General features: G+C 38.5%; 1 protein-coding gene across 6 annotated transcripts in view; it reads right to left on the bottom strand.

Annotated features, from left to right (window-relative positions):
• Nucleotides 1–23,338, bottom strand: part of LOC126291563 (zinc finger protein 501-like) — a 405,002-nt gene that overhangs the window by 345,418 nt on the left and 36,246 nt on the right. For all 6 annotated transcript variants that reach the window (XM_049985079.1, XM_049985080.1, XM_049985081.1 and 3 more), the window contains exon 4: nucleotides 13,433–13,501. In XM_049985079.1, the coding sequence (XP_049841036.1) occupies nucleotides 13,433–13,501 (69 nt within the window). The remainder of the gene's footprint in view (nucleotides 1–13,432; nucleotides 13,502–23,338) is intronic.

A 23,338-nucleotide genomic window follows, 5' to 3' on the forward strand; every position in this document is an offset into this window, starting at 1 on the left:
TGCCCTTTTCAAAGGAACCATTCCACCATTTGTCTGAAATGATTTAGGGAAATCATAGAAAACCTAAATCTGGATGGCTGGACATGGGTTTGAACCATCATCCTGACAAATGGAAGTCCAGTTTGTTAACCACTGTAACACCTTGCACAGTATGGTTTAGAATATAATGGCACTGTTGTGTAGCAGTACAAAGAGCATTTTGCTTTGCTGAGAACAAGTGTTTCTGCTGTGCTGTTCTGATAGTACAGGTTGAAAATAAATAAGAAGTAGTGCAATGATTAAGAAGATGATAGAGCAAACACAGGGTTTGATCATCTCTATGCTTACTGGCATTTGGGTATGATAGCTGTTCACAGGCAGGAGTGATATGGTCAAAACTGCACACATCAAAAACATATTGCACAGAAGTATTCATCGCCAGTTGCAGACCTCTCATACACAAGTCCTTGTAGAGTAGGATCACCATAATCTTGAGCGAAGTGATGTGATTTGTGGCCATAAAGACATTTGTGACTCAGATAAGAAATTTCAGTACTGCAGCAGTTTCATATGAAATTTAATTTGAGATCGATGACTACTACTATTACTATGGAAGCATTTATTCAAATGGTATTAGACAACTTCACAAACAAATAATATATTTGCTAAAATAGATGATGTGTTCACATCGAGGTAATAGAATCTATCTCCTCTGGTTCAAAGACCATGTATTTTATCTCACGCTGGCTGGGTATATAGCGCATGTCTGAGGCAAGCAAGGAGGCGGACGGAACTGAGTGACCAGGAGGCGCAACTGTCGTGCGCTGCGGCTGGAGCACAGTGTGCGAGAGAGGTGAGTGACAGCTGGACTGCCTTGGTGTTAACATCCAATGCTGATCTGCTCTCCAGCCCTCAGACATTGGTTATGGGGCTCCGTTTCCATCTGCTGGAGTTTCAGTTTTACCGATAATCTTTCTAGTGAGCATCATTCCAAAGACAACTATGGTTGTCGAAAAAATTAAAGAATTGCGTAGGCTCATTTGTCGTATAAAAACTTTCTCAGTTCAGATTCAGATTATGATACTGGTGCTGCTCATTACTTGTCATTAATTAATATTCGACTAAGCCGGGACATGCTAATCGGTTGCGAGAAAGGCATTTTGGTTTTCATATGTGTATATCAGTAAATGTCTTTTTCATTAGTTACAGAGAGATGTGTAATTGTTAAGGTTTTTTACACGTAATTAAGTTGCGGGGTTGTTTTCTTAATTGTATGGCCACTATTTTATTGTGTTTTATTTGCATGTTAAAGACTGCAACATATGTATAAGGCTGTGGGTGGAAATGTTTCTAATAGCAGATTTCTGTGTGTTCTAGAAGGCTTTCTTGTTCTGGTTTCAATGTTTATGTAACTTGGCCCGAAGGAGTACACAGGTCGTGTGGGTCCGTTCAGAGAGCAAGAAGGCCATGTGTCAAGAGCAGGACTGTAAAATTCTAAATTGTATTTTCTTCCTGTAATTTAGCACTCTTATTGAGCTACAATTGTCTGAGTAGCTTATGGTTAAATGTGTGGTAATTAAGTTTGCAGAAATTTTGCTTTGTTCAAGGTTTGCTAAGATAATGTTGCACTTTCAATAATTTTATTAATTGGGTGAATATTTTTTTTAATGCATTTATGCTTGTGTCTTTTTAATGTTGAGTTTTTTAGTGTATTTTATTTAAGGGAAAAGTAAACTTTAGCCTGGTTGTGAGGCGAATTTCTTTCAGAGTTCACTTTGAAAGCCTTTGCTTAAATTTTTGGTGTTACTGAAATGGTTTAAAGAGAACTTGATAGTGATCGTATTTATTTCAAAATTTGTTTGCTAAAGGATAAAGAGTGTAATGAACGTAAATTGTACAGTCTATTGTTTTTAGTACCAAGGAATGTGAACATGTGTTGAGGAACTACACCAGAATAAAATTTATTATATGTGCAAACTTGGGCCTAGTCCTTCCTTAATCAAAAGTGAGAGCCTGTCGTAAATCTTTTAAGTAACCACTACAATAGACAACAAGTTAACTCATGCACATAATAGATTTACACAAACTGCAAACAGATTAGGCCATGCGAACATTACAGTAAAATATTCCACTAACCAGTTAAATGGTAAAATGGACAGACAGATACTACAATATACAATATAAAAGCATGGTACCAGATTGTAATGAGCATGTAAATTTAGTGAAAAAATAATAGATGGCAATACTGAACATGCTTATCTAGTATATTTGATCTACACATTAATAGTTACTTCAACTTCAATTATGTCAGACTTGAGTTGAGTTTGCAATCAGGTAATTTAGTTTTTGCACACCGGATAGGTATTCTCGAGATAAGAAAACATTATTGTACACAATGTATATTTAATGCTGTGAGGATTAGCAGTGAACCACGGTGGTCTGTAGGCTGTTGGCCAGGGAATGTGGCTGGTACTCCCGTAACATGCATTTGCGTAGCCAACATACAAATAGTGACTAAAAATAATTTCAGATTTGTTACAATCTTTAATGCAGCCTTACCTAGTGGCCAAAACTCACTACAAATTTTTTGATAAGGGAAGTTCCTTATGAAACTTTTCACAACATATTGGAACCTGTGAGGAAGTAACATTCTGGGTGCATTGTAATTAGAAAATAAAATAGTATTTCTCTAATATTTTGGGGATTGAGAGGCAAACACCTATTTAAGCATAGTCATAGTGGAGAAAATGTGGCAGTAATTAATCAACACAGCAGCATACTGATGGCAGACTGTTTCTTTGTGTGTCCTAGTCAAAGGGTGGCATTAGAAAGAATGTTATATAATGTCAATTAATGCTGAGATTCAAATGTAGTCTTAGCATAAAATATTATTGATGGTCAATGAAAGAATTTTATTTTAAATTACCCTAAAAAGGGTTGTATGTATTACAAATTTGAAGAGGTGGCAACTACAAGAGGAATTGTGCGTATTTATGAGGTCAGTCAATGTTTATGCCTGCGTAAGGGAGCTAGAGGTATCCCCCATGACTGGGTAAGCCTATTTTGGTATACACTTACGCTTCATACGGGCTATCAGGGCAAGTAACATTGCTGTTAGCTGTATAGTTTAAAAAAAAAAAAAAAAAAAAAAAAAAAAAAGCATATAACTTCTAGATCTCTCCACTACAAGAGCCATGTTCGAGTAAAACAATGTCCATCCCCAAACTGTGTTCAAATTTTGATAAGCCTTCCTAAACCAGAGATGGATTACATAAAAAAAACATCTTTTGGATTGGATCATATTTAGAGAAATTTTATGTACACCTATGAGTTAAGTTTTGTACATTAATCAAGTAAATTTTATGTGGAAGTTTTAACATATAACCACATCTAGGAGGATTTTATAATTTTCTATAGAGGGGTACTTGTGGTTTGGTTAAGTTTTATCGAGGGAAGTAATTTTTACGTTTTGTTGAAATATTGATTGATATGGTTATTTGATTTTGAAAAAGACATGAAAATCTCAAAGTAAATGAATAATAAATAGTGGTACAAAAAAATTATGGTATAAAAGATATTACTGTAGTTCAAAAGAAAAATGCCTTTTGCATGCTGCACATTAAGGTTATTTTCAATTTATTTATTTACATTGTGCACCCAGATATGATTCACCAAAGTTACAAGGTATCTTCAGTGAGTGTCCTGTCTTTTGACATAAAAATATGTACTTTAACTTATCAGTAGCAGAAACAATGAACATCATACAACAAACCCTGAAATATAACAGCTAACTAGAAGATGAACAAATCACATAAATATACAAATTGCTGAACTGATGACTGAACAGAACTACTTTCAATTTAACAACCAACACTATTTACAAGATAGACTACCAATGGCGTCCCCAGCATCAGGTGCCCTAGCCAACACTTTCACAAACCACCTAGAAAACCTTATTTTTAAAAAACATATTCACAAAGACCTACAACACACTTTATTGGATTAGATGCATGGGTGATATCCTTCATTTAATTGATGAACCTCCACAAAAATTGATCAGTTGCTTGCAGATATAAGCACAGTACATACAAAGATAAGATTTACAATGGAAAAATAACATGACAACCAAATAAACTTCTTAGGATAACCATAAAAAAAGAAAACAATCAGCATAGCTTTGAAATTCACCATAAACCTACAACAATGGACACTATCATGTGTTAGACTTCAATTCACAGAAGCAATCAATATTCAGATACATGCTTCTTAGACTCAATAAAGTACAACTCAGCACAGAAATCTACCAGTAAGAACTAGGCATCATCTCACAAATATAGTAGCAACAAACAGTGGGTGCAGTAGTATCTAGTCACAAAATTAAACAAAAATATCAAACACCATAAACAGTCAATAATTATGACACACGTTCAGCCAAAAAACAACAGCACAACAAACACACAAACAAGCATACACAGCAACAGAACAACAATGACACAAAGAATACACGAAAAAAAGGAAGAAGGTTCAAGATGGTACACGATGACCTACAAGCGCAAACACACAAATTAAATAACAAACATATTCAAAAGACAAGGCATAAACATAGCATATAAAACAGACAGTTCAATCCAAACGTACATTCCAAAAATAACAAAAGATACTGACATCTACCAGAAAACAGGAATACCATAATTACTATGCAACATGTGATGGAAGGTAAGTAGGACCAACCAGAAGAACATTTGACACGTGGTACAAAGAACCTATCTGAGCATGGAAATATGGTACAGGACATTTAACTTTTGAAGAACATTTAAGAGAAAATGTCTTCAAACCTGCTACAAAAGTGAAAGAAACAAAAATAGTCTGAATAAATAATGAAAGACAGCTCCTAACCTTATAAGAAAATTACCACATACACAAAACAAAGGCTGAAAGGAACATACGACTAAATGACCAAATGAACATGATTCACAATTCACTGTTTACACTGATTCATCATATAACAGACAATAATCCCAACAGATGATCACAAATCTGATTTCTCTCCCAAGAATACAAATGTTTGTGAACAAATATACAAACAATAAAGTGTACACACACACACACACACACACACACACACACACACACACACACACACACAGAATCCCAACAGATGATCACAAATCTGATTTCTCTCCCAAGAATACAAATGTTTGTGAACAAATATACAAACAATAAAGTGTACATACATACACACACACACACACACACACACACACACACACACACACACACACACACACACAGAACTTACATTAGCAGACATATGGTAATAATGATTTAGCTGCTGATATGTAAGTATTTTTCTGTTTTGTTATAAAACACTCCTGTTGATAGCCTAGTCACTGATGAACACTCGCCAATGAGGACAACATACTGGGTTCTATTATTTAAGAATTTTTGAGCCACTCACATATCTGAGAACTTATTCCATATGCTCGTAACTTTGTGAACAGCCTGGAAATGGGGCACTGTGTCAAATGCTTTCTGGAAATCTAGAAATATGAAATCTGCGTGTTGCCCTTCATCCATTCTTTGCAGTTTATCATGTGGGGAAAGAGCAAGCTGAGTTTCAAAGAAGCAATGCTATCTGAAACCATGCCGATATGTGGACATAGCTTCTTAGTCTCAAGAAAGTTTATTATATTTGAACGGAGAATATGTTCAAGGATTCCGCAGACAATCAAAATTAAGGATATTGGTCTACAACTCTGTTGGTCGCTTACCCTTCTTATACAGGGTGGTCCATCTGAAGTTACAGATGAGATTATCTCAAAAACTATACATCGGGTAAAAGTAGTGGGTAAGACAAGTTCGTAAGCTCAGAGGGGGACATCAAATGATACTACACATGACCCTCCAGTCCCCGCCTCCTTGCCTTGGGTGAGGTGGGGGGGGGGGGGGGGGGGGGACTTTTAAATCCTAAATGGAAACACCCATTTCTTACTGCAGATTACGATTCTCCATAAAAAAAAGTAATCAAGTTTTGTCTGAAACCTTTTTTTAAACCATTGACAGATGGCACTGAAATCAAGAAAAAAGTAAAATTGAGGAAGAACTCTGATTTATTTACAATTATCTGAGAAAGATGCATCAAATTGATACAAAATGTGCACCAATTCTTTTCTTTATGCCAAATTAAGCTATTTTTGTACAAAATGTACTGTATCCTACTTTAAGCATTACCCAGCAATGACGACGTGGTTGTAGTAGAATGATGTTCACATGGGGTGCTTCATTAGTGAGTCTCCTTGCCTCTCACAATTTCGGGTGCTTAAATAATGAAATTAGCCACAAAGAAATTGTTTAAAATTATCCCCATTTGCTTCAATGCATATAGTGAATTGTCTGCGAAAGTTGTTGACAGTTTTGAGTAGCACTTCCCGTGGTATGGCTGCACACGCTCTTTGAATACGTTGCTCCATATTGTTTCGGGTTGTGGGCTATCTTTCATAAAGAATATTTTTTAAATAACCCCACAAGAAAAATCAGGAGATGTTAGGTCTGGTGAACATGGAGCCAACTGAATTGGTCCGGCGCATCCTATGCACAGACCAGGATACCGTAAATTTAAAACGTTCCGCACATTTTTAGCATAATGGGGAGCTGCTCTGTCCTGTTGGAACCACATTCAATGCCTAGTTTCTAAATCAACATCTTCCATTAGCTCTAACAAATCATTGTGGAGAAGTTGTAAATAAGATTCCTCAGTAATATTTAAGTCAAAAAAATACGGTCCAATCAAGTAACCATTTAAAATTCCACACCAGACCATTAACGACCATTTGCGTTGATCATCACCGGGTCTGTGCCAGTGTGGATTGAGAGGAGACCAATAATGATAATCATGACAATTTAATTTGCCATTGTTTTTGAATGCGGCTTCATCAGTGAACATAATGTATCTAAAAAAATCATTGTCAGTTCTTATCATTTCCAAGGCCCACTGGCATAAATGCACACGTATTTGCATATATTTCGGCATTAGGGCTTGTATCAGTATGGTATGAAGTTGTTGTTGTTGTTGTTGTTGTTGTTGTTGTCTTCAGTCCTGAGACTGGTTTGATGCAGCTCTCCATGCTACTCTATCCTGTGCAAGCTTCTTCATTTCCCAGTACCTACTGCAACCTACATCCTTCTGAATCTGCTTAGTGTATTCATCTCTTGGTCTCCCTCTACAATTTTTACCCTCCACGCTGCCCTCCAATGCTAAATTTGTGATCCCCTGATGCCTCAAAACATGTCCTACTAACCGATCCCTTCTTCTAGTCAAGTTGTGCCACAAACTTCTCTTCTCCCCAATCCTATTCAATACCTCCTCATTAGTTACGTGATCTATCCACCTTATCTTCAGCATTCTTCTGTAGCACCACATTTCGAAAGCTTCTATTCTGTTCTTGTCCAAACTAGTTATCGTCCATGTTTCACTTCCATACATGGCTACACTCCTAACAAATACTTTCAGAAACGACGTCCTGATACATAAATCTATATTCGATGTTAACAAATTTCTCTTCTTCAGAAACGCTTTCCTGGCCATTGCCAGTCTACATTTTATATCCTCTCTACTTCGACCATCATCAGTTATTTTACTTCCTAAATAGCAAAACTTCTTTACTACTTTATGTGTCTCATTTCCTAATCTAATTCCCTCAGCATCACCCGATTTAATTTGACTACATTCCATTATCCTCGTTTTGCTTTTGTTGATGTTCATCTTATATCCTCCTTTCAAGACACTATCCATTCCGTTCAACTGCTCTTCCAAGTCCTTTGCCATCTCTGACAGAATTACAATGTCATCGGCGAACCTCAAAGTTTTTACTTCTTCTCCACGAATTTTAATACCTACTCTCTACTTCTTTTGTCTCCTTTACTGCTTGCTCAATATACAGATTGAATAACATCGGGGAGAGACTACAACCCTGTCTCACTCCTTTCCAAACCACTACTTCCCTTTCATGCCCCTCGACTCTTATTACTGCCATCTGGTTTCTGTACAAATTGTAAATAGCCTTTCGCTCCCTGTATTTTACCCCTGCCACTTTCAGAATTTGAAAGAGAGTATTCCAGTCAACATTGTCAAAAGTTTTCTCTAAGTCTACAAATGCTAGATACGTAGGTTTCCCTTTTCATAATCTTTCTTCTAAGATAAGTCGTAAGGTCAGTATTGCCTCACGTGTTCCAACATTTCTACGGAATCCAAACTGATCCTCCCCGAGGTCCACATCTACCAGTTTTTCCATTTGTCTGTAAAGAATTCGCGTTAGTATTTTGCAGCTGTGACTTACTAAACTGATAGTTCGGTAATTTTCACATCTGTCAGCACCTGCTTTCTTTGGGATTGGAATTATTATATTCTTCTTGAAGTCTGAGGATATTTCACCTGTCTCATACATCTTGCTCACCAGCTGGTAGAGTTTTGTCATGACTGGCTCTCCCAAGGCCGTCAGTAGTTCTAATGGAATGTTGTCTACTCCGGGCGCCTTTTGACTCAGGTCTTTCAGTGCTCTGTCAAATTCTTCGCGCAGTATCTTGTCTCCCATTTCGTCTTCATCTACATCCTCTTCCATTTCCATAATATTGTCCTCAAGTACATCGCCCTTGTACAAACCTTCTATATACTCCTTCCACCTTTCTGCTTTCCCTTCTTTGCTTAGAACTGGGTTGCCATCTGAGCTCTTGATATTCATACACGTGGTTCTCTTCTCTCCAAAGGTCTCTCTAATTTTCCTGTAGGCAGTATCTATCTTACCCCTAGTGAGATAAGCTTCTACATCCTTACATTTGTCCTCTAGCCATCCCTGCTTAGCCATTTTGCACTTCCCGTCGATCTCATTTTTGAGATGTTTGTATTCCTTTTTGCCTGCTTAATTTACTGCATTTTTATATTTTCTCCTTTCATCAATTAAATTCAATATTTCTTCTGTTACCCAAGGATTTCTAGCATCTCTCGTCTTTTTACCTACTTTATCCTCTGCTGCCTTCACTACTTCATCCCTCAGAGCTACCCATTCTTCTTCTACTGTGTTTCTTTCCCCATTCCTGTCAATTGTTCCCTTATGCTCTCCTTGAAACTCTGTACAACCTCTGGTTCTTTCGGCTTATCCAGATCCCATGTCCTTAAATTCCCACCTTTTTGCAGTTTCTTCAGTTTTAACCTACAGGTCATAACCAATAGATTGTGGTCAGAGTCCACATCTGCCCCTGGAAATGTCCTACAATTTAAAACCTGATTCCTAAATCTCTGTCTTACCATTATATAGTCTATCTAATACCTTTTAGTATCTCCAGGATTCTTCCATGTATACAACGTGGTATGATATGCATGATATTTATGTGCCTTCAAAATCCTCAAAACAGTTGATTTCAGTATTCCAGTTTGTCTCTGAATTGCACAACCACTAATTTCAGGATCCAGTTGAACACAGGTGAGAACAGTAAGGGTACGAGCGTCATTTTCATTGTATTCGAGATGACAAGATGGATAGTGTATGTATACATTACGAGCTCGTTGAGTGCAATTTTGAATAATTTTTTCACCTGGATGTTATCTGTCTGAGAAACAATCCGCATACATTTGTGCAGCTGCAGTGTAAATGTTATGGCATTCAACCAAAATTAACATTATATCAACAACCTCTGTAGGAAGATAGTGAGCCAAGATTCGCTAAAGAATAATTTACTTTTGTCAGTTGATGTTTACAGTTCACAATCTGAAAGAGAAGAGACATCTGATGACATTGCACTGACCATTATATTGAGCCATAGTTCGCAGTTTGGCCAAGGTAGTGCCACAGTTGGGTGAGTAATGCAATTATGAAGAGTTCCCTAACGAGATTTTAACATCAATCCGGCTCCCTCCATCAAAAACTGTAACAAAATAGCTTAATTTGGGATAAAGAAAGAATTGGTGTGCATTTTTTATCGATTTGATGCATCTTTCTTGGATAATTCTAAATAAATTAGAGTTCTTCCCCAATTTTACTTTTTTCTCGATTTCAGCGCCATCTGTCAATGGTTTAAAAAAATGTTTCAGACAAAACTTAATTATTTTTTTATGGAGAATCCTAATCTGCAATAAAAATCGGTGTTTCCATTTAAGATTTAAAAGTTGCCCCCTGCCCCACACAAGGGGGCAGATGCTGGGGGTCACGTGTAGTATCATTTGATGTCCCCCTTAGAGTTGATGGACTTGTCTTACCCACTATTTTTACCCAATATATAGTTTTCGAGATAATCTCATTGGAAACTTCAGATGGACCACCCTGTATAGTAGAGTCTTGGGACTTTGTGCTGGGCAAGGAATTCATGATATATACAGGCTAGATATAGGGCCAATGCCATACAGTACTCTTTGTAAAATCGAACTGGAATTCCATTTGGACCTGTTGGTTTATTTGGTTTCAAATCTTTGAGTTATTTTTCTATGCCAGGGATGCATATAACTATCTCATCCATACGTAGGTCTATCCGATGGTCAAATGATGGTGCATTTGTATGGTTCTTCCGTGTGAACAATTTCCTGAACATGAAATTTAAAACTTTGGCTTTCATTTTGCTACCTTCAACTGCTCCACCAGATTGGTCAACAAGGGACTGTAGTCACTGGAAACTACAATCTGTTTCAGTGCCTTTTACATCATCATTTGTAGTGTCAGTATATTAATGTAGTTTAATTTGGTGTTCTCTGCATCATATTTGTGACAACTCATTATGATTACCCCGTACCATGCACTTCACAGTGGTTTGCAGAGTATGTATGCAGATTGTGTGGAATGAGACAGTAGGTTTACAAATAACAAACAATTTCTCTGTAAGAAAATGGCTACATGCTGAATGTTTAAACTACTATTTTTTTTTCCCTTAATCTTACTCCGCATCAAACTTTGATAGACGTAACCCAAACACATACAGATACTATCTTCAAAAATTCATCTGCGGAGCTGAAGGAATTATTAAGCAGTACTGAAATCAATTAGCTTTTAAAACCTCTATTATTTGCCAGAAATTTTACAGTGTAAGTGGTCAAATATTTCTATGGCTGTGCAAGAGTGAGGTTAAGATATAGGTAGTGAAGGCTATTTTTGTTTGTAGTGAAATCCTTATGAATGCTACTATGATGTTGGTGTGCTTAATTTTTTAAACAGTTACCTACATGGAATTCTTGGATGGACACCAGATTTTTATACTTACCGCACGTTTCTAAGGAATCAATGTATTGTCTTTGTGTGGAACTGAGAGAAAAAAAATATTCCATTTGACATCACTGAATGGAAGTATGCAAAGTAAGCTAATTTTCTAATGCTTACACCAACAAAACCAGCAATTACATATTTAGCAAATGTTACTGAACCCAAGTGTTTGAGAAGAACTATAATATGTGAGCTCCAATTCAAGTTTTGATGAATATGCACACTCACAAATTGTGAACAATCAGTTGTACATATTTCCTTTCTCCTGTGCTGTATTGTTACTGATGGCAATATATACTGACTTGTACATAAGTAAGTGAACTGTGTTCTTCCTAATTCATTTACCATTTACTGAGAAGTGATTAAGCATAGTTACAAATATTATGTTTATTATGTCTTCTACCTCATCATGCTAGATAAAAGGAGTTTGTAACACCGGAAACGCATAGCATCCTATTTCCATCTATTGTACTATAAATTTTTTCCTTATTTTGTTACCTGAAGATATAACATTTCTGTGTCTTTATATATTGTAATTGTTTTACAGTTTGTATATACATATTTATGCATTTATGTCGATGTATAATTGGTTTGTTTTGTAAATATTATTTGTATTTTTAGGCTGGGTCTTGCCTAAGGAAAACTGTGCTATCGAACGATTACATCGATAGGTCGTGTAGAGAACCAAAGTGTTTAGGATCTGGATACTGTTAACTCTGCTGTGTGGAGTGTGGGCAGAGCAGAGTCTAGCTGGAGAAAAGCGGTGGAGCAGATGTGTTGTGTGATGCTCCCACAAGTTGTCACGCTTCCAGGGTTTGGCAGCATGTAATTGCGCTCGACTTGCTATGATAGTTTCTGGCACAGTGTCGCAGACGGGAAACATTAGCTGGCACACATCAAGAGGTTGTTTCGCCTCGTGACCGTTCGAGAAGAAGGCACGCCAACATCCAGCTTCTGCAACGGCTGGCAATAAGTGATTGTCCCTACCTCCTCAATCGACGACTTCAAACCTTAAATCAACCAACAAGGAAGACTGAAAGCACGTATAGTTTTAGAACTGTATGGCAGATCTCAGCTTTTCAAACTGTTCCATTTGAACCACTAAAATACAGCAACTTAGCATGAACCTTTGTTGCTCATTGTCCCAATTGCATTACCAAGCAGTATCCCTTCCTTTTCCGAAATAAACTTGAGTGTCGTTGCAATTCAAACGCCTATCATTCCATTTCACTGCTTTAATTTCTAAGTTCAGTTAAAGTATTCATAGCTGGCTACAATATTTAGATTACACAAGCACAAATTAAGAGTGCGAGTTTTGTTACCATATGTTAGCTTCCCTGTGACTGCAGCTCAGCTTGGTATGTACTAAATTTTACTATTGTTAATTGTTCAAAATCATTTAATTCAAGTTCATGGTTAAATCTCTTATTTCTAAATTTTGTAGATTCAAGCAGCTTTTGAGATGACTGTTGGGGTAGCCCAAGACTAACCTTATTTTATTTAATTTTGTAGTGCTTCAGAAGCAAAGTTCACTATTAATTTCAGTCACTAAATTAACTTTCAATTTTCTGGTTTTATTAATTATTTTGCTAAATTGAGTCAGAGTGTAGCAAAATTTATTACTTCTGACAAACATTCAATTTTCACACAACACGTGTCAACCTTCAGTTGCCACACTTTTAGTGCTAAATGCATGTGAACCTTTCTTTTTCAGTTATTATAGCAGGTGTACATAGGACTGGCGACCGTTATTTTCCCCAAATCTCAAAAATCTAATTAATGCCAGTTAATTGTTAATGTAACGATAGCACATTTACTTTCTTTATTAACTTTACCCTTTTTCAAAATTAATTTCCACCAATTTCATTTGCATATTTCCTTTCATTTAGATGTAACCCTTCCTCCCTCTATACCGACAGATTAACTTCGGTGATGATTACTTTTTCCAAATTTCCATTAGGTACACCCAGTTTAATTTTTCACTGTCATTAAGGACGGTAAGTGAGGGGTAGGTTACAAGTTCAACAGAAGGAAGGTGGATTAAAGCTTAACATTTTTTCAACAACAGGATATTACTATGGAACACAGGGTAAGGATAAGGAAGGATACCAAATGCACCCTTTCAGAGATAGTGCCTTGTTGTTCTCATGTTTTGCACAGTGCCTTGCAGAGCATATGTTTGGATGTGAAGAGAGATGAATTTTAGTACTTACCGGAGGTTCTTGTTTAACAGATATGTACTCTATCTCTTGCTTAGGAAATGTGTGTGGTTCAGCCTCCACCTGAATCAAAGGAAACGAGGTAAGTACAGACGAAATCCACATTACAAGAAGCACATATAAAAGCAGTCTACATAACACAAATGAATATACTGTAACAATTGAAAGTTTTTGCTACAGCAGAACTCAAATCCACATATCTCAAACTTTGTGGTTGGGTGATGAAATCATAAGACTACTTGGGAGTGGACTGTGTTCAAATCCAATACAATTTTAAGGCTTGGTGCATGGAATGTGAGAATGAATTTTGTTAGTTGGAAAGTTTCTATGAACTGATACAGTACATAGCTTACACCATTTTCAGAAGCACTGCCTGTTTTTGTCTGAAATCTGGTGGTGTTATATTAGGTGAAACTTGATTGGTGTTGATTTTTTCATGAGAATGACAATTCTTTTTCTGCAGAATATGTTGTGACAATTAAAAATTTCTGTCAGCATTCACTTCAACCATTAGGCTACCTGAACACACCTCCAAACCAAACTCAAACTTCATCAATGATCTTTCCTAAAATGAAATCCAAACACCATGACATGATGTCATCCCATGGGGTACATGATACACCTTGTCCCTGAGTATGCCACTGTTCTCCACTGAGACCTCTCATCCAGTGCTACTGTTCCCACACAAACCATGAGAGAATCTCAGATAGTAGTGTTAAGAAATCATATGAGTGACAATGAAAGTTTGAGTCTACTATGAGTTCACATCATTATATCTTCATTAATTTGATCCCCACTGATGCATTCCTTTCATCTAAGTGCAATTAATTTATTTAACTTATTGAAAATACACACTATTCTTACATTACAAAAAGTGTTCAGGAGGTGTTGCACATCTTGTATTTTTAAACCTACTCAGCTACTCATTAGTTCCTGATTAATTCAATTTTGACCTCAATACACTTAAAAGACATTCATCCTCCCATGAAGTCCAACCTGTCTTTTTGCTACACGTTCCATGGTTCATTAAATATTTCTTAACTTCTCATTTCAGGTGTCATTCAGCTATCTGTTTTCAGTATAATTAGAGGACGACAGCTTTCCTGGAGGGAATTCAGGGACTTTACTTCAAATCCTTTGGAAATTTGTGCTAAAATCTTGACATTGGAAGTGCTGCTGCTTTACAAGTGATCAGCTTTCGCTCTTTGCATACTGACTAATGAGCATACTGCTACTTCTCTCAATCGTGTTGCATTGTGTCTCCCAAGAAATGCTCGATTCGGTCATAAATTTTGTTTGACAGCCTATATAATGAATTTTTGGTAATTAACAGTGGTGTGATTTTCAGTCAGATACTTGTTGAAAGTCAATAAATACTTCATATACCCAGGATATCATGTGACAAAGTGCAAAGTAGGTTTCACTAGATTAATGTTTTCGGATCACTTCTCTTGCCCATTTTCTAGACCTCTGCGGCCACTGTTTTGGTTCAATCTCTGAGTACAATTTTTCATGCAGCAGATCCACAGTACATTACGATTAAAAGGGGAACAAACTCAGCCGCAAGTCCTGTCGTGTGAGCTGAGGGTGCATGAGGGGCAATGCATCAACCACACTCGGGTGATTGCCCCAATCTTGCAGAGGAATCCCAACAAAGTAATAAGGCAAAAGACATGGAGAAGAAACATCATAACCAATCTGAATATACTCTGGCAAAGGCTTTGTTACAGAAATTTGTTCATCTGTCAACTAAATTCTCAAATTACTACAAAAATATCAAGCTCTTCAAGTGTGTCCAAATGGTAACAGTTAGGAACATATGACAGATACCCACCTGACACTGAGTGTTTATTAGGAACAAATGTTTCTCTATACTGTATTTCATAATGACAATTGCCAGGACGGAGGAACATTCATTTTAATTTTCAGAAGGGAAGGAGCAATCTGTTCAGATGGTTTTCCTCTACAAGTTAACATAATAAATTTATTTTGTTGTGTTTTTATTTATTTGCTGTCCATACGATAATCAGTTTTGGGAGATTGTCATTGCTTTAGTTTACATATACACTATCCGGTCGAAAGTATCTGTACACAACCTTCTGCAGAGGAATGGCAGACCACCCTTCCTTGACAGCCGAAATCAGGGAAGATATTGATGTTGGAAACTAGGGACTAGGGAAAGGTCGACATTCTAAATTGCTGACAAATGTCAATTCCATGTTGCTCTACTGTACACATTACAAAATTCTGTAACTTTTTTTACATCCTTCTTCAACTAGAAACTCCTACAGCAAATTAAGGGGCCCACACCCTAACCACAAAAACACACCTACAGCATGCCACCACCTCCTCTGTCCTTCACTGTTGGCGCCGTCTGATGGCTGGTAACGTTCTCCAGGCATTCACTGAACCCAAAACCTTCCATCAGATTGCTACAGGATATAGAATGATTTACCATTCCAAATCCCTCATTTCCATTCACCCACTGTCCAGTTCTGTCACTCTCTATGCCATCTGAAGTATCGTTTAGCACTGACCACAGACATTTCTGGCTTATGAGGAGCTGCTCGATTGTCATACCTTTGTAATTCCCTGTGCACAGTTATTGAGCTAGCTGGACTTCTGGTAGCACTCTGGAACTCACAAGTGATTCCTACCACTGATTTCATGTTATTTTTTACAACCATCTTCAGCACTGATCAAAGATCCCAGACTGTCAGAAAATGAGGTCTGCCTTGTCTTAGTTTAGCTGCAGTCTGTTGTTACTCGTCCATATTCCCACTTCATAATCACATCACCAACAGTCACCTTGGGTAACATTCGAAAAACTGAAATGACCCTGATGGATTTGTTATGCTGGTGATAGCTGACAACTAGACCACATTCGAAATCACTGAGGTCTCCTGTCCAACTCAGCTTGGTGTTACTTCTTCTCTACTGACAACACAGTAGTCCCCACCTCCTCCTACACAAGTGGGTCCACCTCTTGTGACAACCAGTGGTCAATTCCACATAACACACGAGTGTCCACATACTTTTTATTAGATAGTGTATATTAGGATAGCCTTGGTTCATATATATATTGAAATATAATGTTGTATTAATTGTATTTCTCTTACAAGATATGAAATTACCAATAGCCCTTCTTATTTCTCGAGGAAATTAATTTTCCTGCATTGTTGTTGTTGTGGTCTTCAGTCCTGAGACTGGTTTGATGCAGCTCTCCATGCTACCATATCCTATGCAAGCTTCTTCATCTCCCAGTACTTACTGCAGCCTACATCCTTCTGAATCTGCTTAGTGTATTCATCTCTTGGTCTCCCTCTACAATTTTTACCCTCCACGCTGCCCTCCAATGCTAAATTTGTGATCGCCTGATGCCTCAGAACATGTCCTACTAACTGGTCCCTTCTTTTTGTCAAGGTGTGCCACAAACTTCTCTTCTCTCCAATTCTATTCAATACTTCATCATTAGTTATGTGATCTACCCATCTAATCTTCAGCATTCTTCTGTAGCACCACATTTCAAAAGCTCCTATTCTCTTCTTGTCCAAACTATTTATCGTCCATGTTTCACTTCCATACATGGCTACACTCCATACAAATACTTTCAGAAACGACTTCCTGACACTTAAATCTATACTTGATATTAACAAATTTCTCTTCTTCACAAATTCTTTCCTTGTCATTGCCAGTCTACATTTTATATCCTCTCTACTTCGACCATCATCAGTTATTTTGCTTCCCAAATAGCAAAACTCCTTTACTACTTTAAGTGTCTTATTTCCTAATCTAATTCCCTCAGCATCACCCGACTTAATTCAACTACATTCCATTATCCTCGTTTTGCTTTTGTTGATGTTCACCTTATATCCTCCTTTCAAGACACTGTCCATTCTGTTCAACTGCTCTTCCAAGTCCTTTGCTGTCTCTGACAGAATTACAATGTCATCGGCGAACCTCAAAGTTTTTATTTCTTCTCCGTGGATTTTAATACCTACTCCGAATTTTTCTTTTGTTTCCTTTACTGCTTGCTCAATATACAGAATGAATAACATTGGGGAAGGCTGTTACATTATGAAATAATCCCTTAACTGTCACCATGCCCTATTCTAATCTGCTGTGTTTTAATAACTTAAACAAAACTGCGCATTTGCAGTCTGATGAAAAATATGAGACGAATGTACAAAACAGCAGCTTACATATGACATGATCAAAATGTTTCCATATGAGGGTTGTACAGTTCACAACTGGAATGCCACTTGGGCAAAATTGCCACGAGAACTCAGGCAATCATTGCACCGACACACCACGTTGAATATATCTGTTTGGTAAAGCTGCTCCAGTCTGGTCACTAACATTACCTATCACATCAAAGGCAGGGCTATCTGTGAAACCAGTCATTTTATATACAAGCTAAGCTGCAACCACTGTGCTGCATTCTATGTAGGCATGACAACCAAAAGCTGTCAAGCTGTCTGTCTGCATGAACGGCCACCGTCAAACTGTGGCCAAAAAACAAGTGGACCACCCTGTAGCTGAACAAGCTGCAAAACATGATACCCCTTATCCCAATGACTGCTTCACAGCCTGTGCCATATGAATCCTTCCCACCAACACCAGCTTTTCTGAACTGCACAGGTGGAAACTTTCCCTGCAATACATCCTGTGTTCCGATAACCCTCCTGACCTCAACCTTCATTTGTCACTGTCCTCACCCATCCGGCCGCCTCCCTGTTCCCATTCAAGCATTACACAGCCATCATTTCCCCACCACACCCAGTCTTTTAATTTCTTTTATTTCTATTTCTCTCCTTTCCGCTACTTACCCCCTCCCCCCTCCGCACCTTCTTTCCTACCCTCTGTCTAAACTGCAACACTTCACTGTACGCCACTCCCACCAAACTATCCCTCCCCTCCCCGCCCCAGCCTCCTCCTTACCCCCACCTAGTTTCCACTCCCATCATGCACTGGTGCTGCTGCTCGCAGTGTAGTTTCAGCTCTCTGAGACTGCAGATGTGTGTGCAAGTTGCGCTTGCATGAGTGTGTGTGTGTATGTGTGTGTACGTGTGTCTACTGCTGACAAAGGCCTTAATGGTCGAAAGCTATGATTGTGTGAATCTTTTTATTGTGCCTATCACAGCTCAGAATCTCCGCTATATGGCGAGTAGCAACCTTCCTTCTCTTGTATTGTTACATTCCACCCTGGACTTTCCATTGTTCCAATAAAGAGTGCTTTTTACAACACTATTTGTGGTGTAAATATAATGCTACAGTTTAGTGTTTTGTGTATCATACTTGTGACAACGCACTATGATTACTGTTACGGCTGAGACTATGTGATCATCATATCCCTATAAATTGTTACAACTGGATATTTGTATGAACTAACTAACAGCAACTGTGATTGACTGGTACTATAATCATAGGACCTTAGGTATTTTTCTTTTTGTGAAGTGCAAAATTTTACATCTCTGAACACTGTTGTCACTATCTGAGGTTTTGATTTTTGAAGTTTCAAGTCCAAATTTTGAAAATTCACTTTTGCTAAAACATTTGTTTCAAAATTATTGGTGAAAGATGAACTTGGGAGCTGCCAACTTATTTGCCCATATTTGAGCATGATGTACAAGAAAATACTTTTTGCTCTCAATACCTGACATGGTCAAGAAATAAAAAGTGAATATCAGAAAGGCTTTACATATGGGTACTACATACCATTTCCTCCTTTAGTTTGCAATCCGAGGATATGTTGGCAGCGTACCTCCATTCCTCACATCTTTCTGACATTTTCTGCATTTCTGTGTAGGAGTTATGGCCAACATTGCTTATAATTTGATTGGGGCCTCCTCCTACTATTTTTCTGTCGACAAAGCTCTTCATGTGTAAATACATGATCAATAATCTGTGCTCTTCATTCTACAATGGCATTCCACAAACTCTTTTTCTCCCCCACTCTTTTACGGGCTTTGTCATTCATGATAATAACTGTGCTCTTGATTTTCAGAATGTGCGTGTAACACCATGTCACGAAAGAAATCGGTCTTTTCCTGCTGGTTGACATTCCTTTTTATGACACAGTGCCACCGACTGCATAATCAGCAGGTGCAGGTGTTCGGCAAGGATGACAGTGATGGCCACCTCGGAAGGCACTGCAACTGAATGAACTACTTTGCCACACCTTTCCTAGATGCCAGTCATTCGCCAGATGACATCCACTACTTGGAGAGCCAACAAGAGAGCAGCTCGTCATGACAACCACAGCAGCCAGTTACGTGGATTGACATAATTCGATAGTTGGAATCCACGCAAAGTAGCCAGCAAGCTACTATCTATGACAGTTGTCTGTGAGTGATATGACCTCCAGTATATTGGAGCAATTCATCTCAGAAGATAATCTGGTAGATACAGACTTGTAAGAGAAACCATCAGACTTGTAAGCATGTCAGGTTGCGGACTTAGTTCTTAGAAGTTACATGTTCCAGGAAGTGCTATTTGTATTCAGTTATACCAGAGTTCTAAATTCCATTTGTGTGCTCTAATAAATGCAGCTCCTATACTTGGATTCCTTATTTGTGTAGCTGTCTCCGACACTACACTGGTGCAGTTGGTCATTTTGACAGATGTTTCAACAACAAATCAGTGGCACAATCGAATAGTCAACACATATACGACAGTGGTGCAGTGAGTACTGAGTCAAAGCCTAAACACATTTTAGCCTACACGGTACTACGGTTCAAAGCCTCCAGTTCTTTGGAACTTGTTCAGGAATTGAAAATTTTCTTGACTGTTTTCAAGTGATCTGCACAAATGTTGTGGCTGTTTCCCTCATGGTACTTTCTGTTTCCTTTTGTGGCACAACTGCAGTGCAGTGGACTTGCTCTGATCTCTGAGTATTTTGTAGGTGGTTTCACCATTTCCCTTGTGTCCCTGGACAGAGTTTTGCTCTCCTTCAGCCATCCATTGCACATTCTAGACGAAAAATTCTTATTGTGTGTGTAATATCCTACGAGGGGGGACCCAAAAATAACTGGAATTTCTTTCTAGAAAGCATATACTTTATTGTTTTCAAATACAACCTTAATTTTCTTCCAAGTACTCTTCATTAGCATTAATACACTTGTCCAAATGTTCATTCCAATGTTTGAAGCACCTTTTAAATTCGTCCTCTTTGATACCTGCTAGCACATTCATGACAATGCACTTTACGTCTCCCACATCCGCAAAACGCTTCCCTCTCAACTCTCTTTTCATCCTCGGGAATAGGAAGAAGTCCAAGCATGCTAAATCCGGTGAATACGGCACATGGGTCAAGGTAGTCATCATCGTTGAGGCCAAAACCTGGTGAATGCTGAGAGCCGTGTGCATGGGAGTGTTGTCATGATGCATGAACCACACGTCAGAATCCCACAAAGCCGGACATTTTCATGACAACCTTGGGCGAAGCCGTTTCATAACCCCCAAATAGAATTGTTGGTTAACTGTCTGGTTTTCAGTGACAAATTCAGAGTGTACGATTTCTTTGATGTCAAAAAAACAGATCAACATCGTTTTCACATTCAATTTCACTTGTCGAGATTTTTTTGGTCGAGGTGAGCCAGGTGACTTCCATTGTGATGACTGTTGTTTACTTTCTGGATCATATCCATAGCACCATGACTCATCACCTGTAATGATTTTGTTGAAAAAATGTGGATCATCTTTGAATGCGTCCTTCATTTTGAGACAGGCTTGAATGGAACGATCCCTTTGATCTCCAGTAAGAAGCTTCGGCACAAATTCTGCTACCACTCTACTCATCCCCAAATCGATGGTCAAGATGCACTGAATTGAGCTCCAGGACAACCTGGACAAGTTCTTGAGTTGGTTGATTGTCTTGTGTTGATCTTCTGTGATGAGATCACGGATTTTGTCAATATTGTCTCCGCTTCGAGCAGTTGAAGGTCGACCGGAATGGGGCTGATCTTCAACCACCATTTTTCCCTTTTTAAACTGAGAAAACCATTCGTACACTTGTGTTTTACTAAGAACATGGTCTTTGTAGGCTGTCTCAATCATCACAATAGTTTCTGCTGCATTCTTGCCGAGCAAGAAACAAAACTTCACTGCCGCACGTTGTTCGTAAGAACTAGCCATTTCCTCTTGTCACGTCTGCACTGTATGCACACTCAAAAGAACTGCCAAAGAAATCACACTTCTCACTGTTGGGTGACGCTGCATGGCAGAATGAGTCAGAAGAGCTCCTACTACAACCCTCTGGTGGCATAACCTGCTACTACAAGTACATGATGTGCAGCATTACAATTCCGGTTACTTTTGGGTCCCCCGTCATAGATGGCAGAACTTTTGTGGGCTTCTCATTCCCATGTTTAACCTCTTCCTGTCCCTGCAGACTATGCTGGATACACTGGTTCAGGGACGGCTGCTACAGCACTCAGACAAGTTGCGCACAACCTAGATGTTCGGCATCCTCCACCTGTGTTCCCTCCATCTGACCCGGCACGAGGCCAGTGGACCTGTTATTTGGACCCATTCGGATCAATACTTTGCTGCTTATAGACCTTATGGTGAAGTAACAAAGTGTGTATTTTTCTTGTCCACCGCAAGCAATCTGGACAATCCTATTCTGAATGGTTTGCCTCCTTGGAAAGCCTAACGTTTAACTGTCATACTGTATGTGAAAATCTGAACAATGCCCTGCCTTAGGTAAATTATTCAGTGCTCAGAGAATTGTTACTGTTCATACTCTGGGCTCAGGGCTTCAAACAACCCCCTCCACTTGAGCAATCTATCATTAAATGAATGCTTATCAGTGGTGTGTGCTTTTGAACAAGTCCCATGCTCTGTGTAAGCATTACAATGCAACAATTCTTATGTGTTTCAGAATCCAGCCATTATCAATGATCATCCATTAGGTTGTCACAACTAGCCACCCAGCCCTCGGGTGCACTAAGGATCCAATCCCGCCCTTATCCTGCCATTCGTCCACCACCTAGACTTCATGTCATGCTTCAAGACCTGGGCCCGGTTTAATCTGCTGGAAGCTCGCTACCATGACCTCGGTCTACACCACAGGAACAGGCCTCACCACCTTCCGGTAACCTATTGTCGCCTGACAAATCTTGCACCCAGTCTTTCATTGACCACAACACGTTGTCTCATACTGTTCAACACCTGCACGGTCTACTTTACCACAAAAGGTGTACAATTACAAAACTTGTGCTGCACTGATCCTTCTGGTGTTGCAGAAAATTCAGTGTTTCTATGGGACTTGTCCCCTCATGCTTGGAAAGTTGATTCTCAAACCAGTGATGTTGAAAATAAGGTGTAAGCTCTGTACTACTCAGAACATTTGTTCTGCTATAAATCCCCTTACACATCATGCTGATAATGACAAAAACTATTTGTTCTCCAGTCAATTCTGTTCAAAATAATGTGATCTCAGTTCTCGAATGTTTTGCTGACATGATTTTTGTGAACTGGACACTGATGGACATACTGTTAAATTTCCAACATATACTGGATCTTCCAAGTCTATTATTAATGTGAATATTTACACTTTAATTGGTTCTCCGTAATTGTTCCTTTCTCATACTTTCAAAAACTATAATAACCACTAAGTGACTCTTCTGGTTGTTGGCATGCATATGTACAGTACACTTCAGTCAACACAGCCACAGTTTTTTATCACACACTTGCGCATATCAGCTAACATTTTGGGTCTCGATCTTTTCCAGCATTTAAATTTCTGTGTCCCTGATCGAAGTGCTCCTATCCAGATCTCTGATGTGGCTGACATGGTGACCCACTACCTATTTCTGCACCTAGGCCGGAACTGCTGGTGCAAAGGGATTGTTTCCCATAGCACTCCAGTGGGCCTCTTTGGGATACAATTTTGAT

This window comes from Schistocerca gregaria, chromosome 9 (assembly GCF_023897955.1).
Source record: "Schistocerca gregaria isolate iqSchGreg1 chromosome 9, iqSchGreg1.2, whole genome shotgun sequence".
Lineage (NCBI taxonomy): Eukaryota > Metazoa > Arthropoda > Insecta > Orthoptera > Acrididae > Schistocerca > Schistocerca gregaria.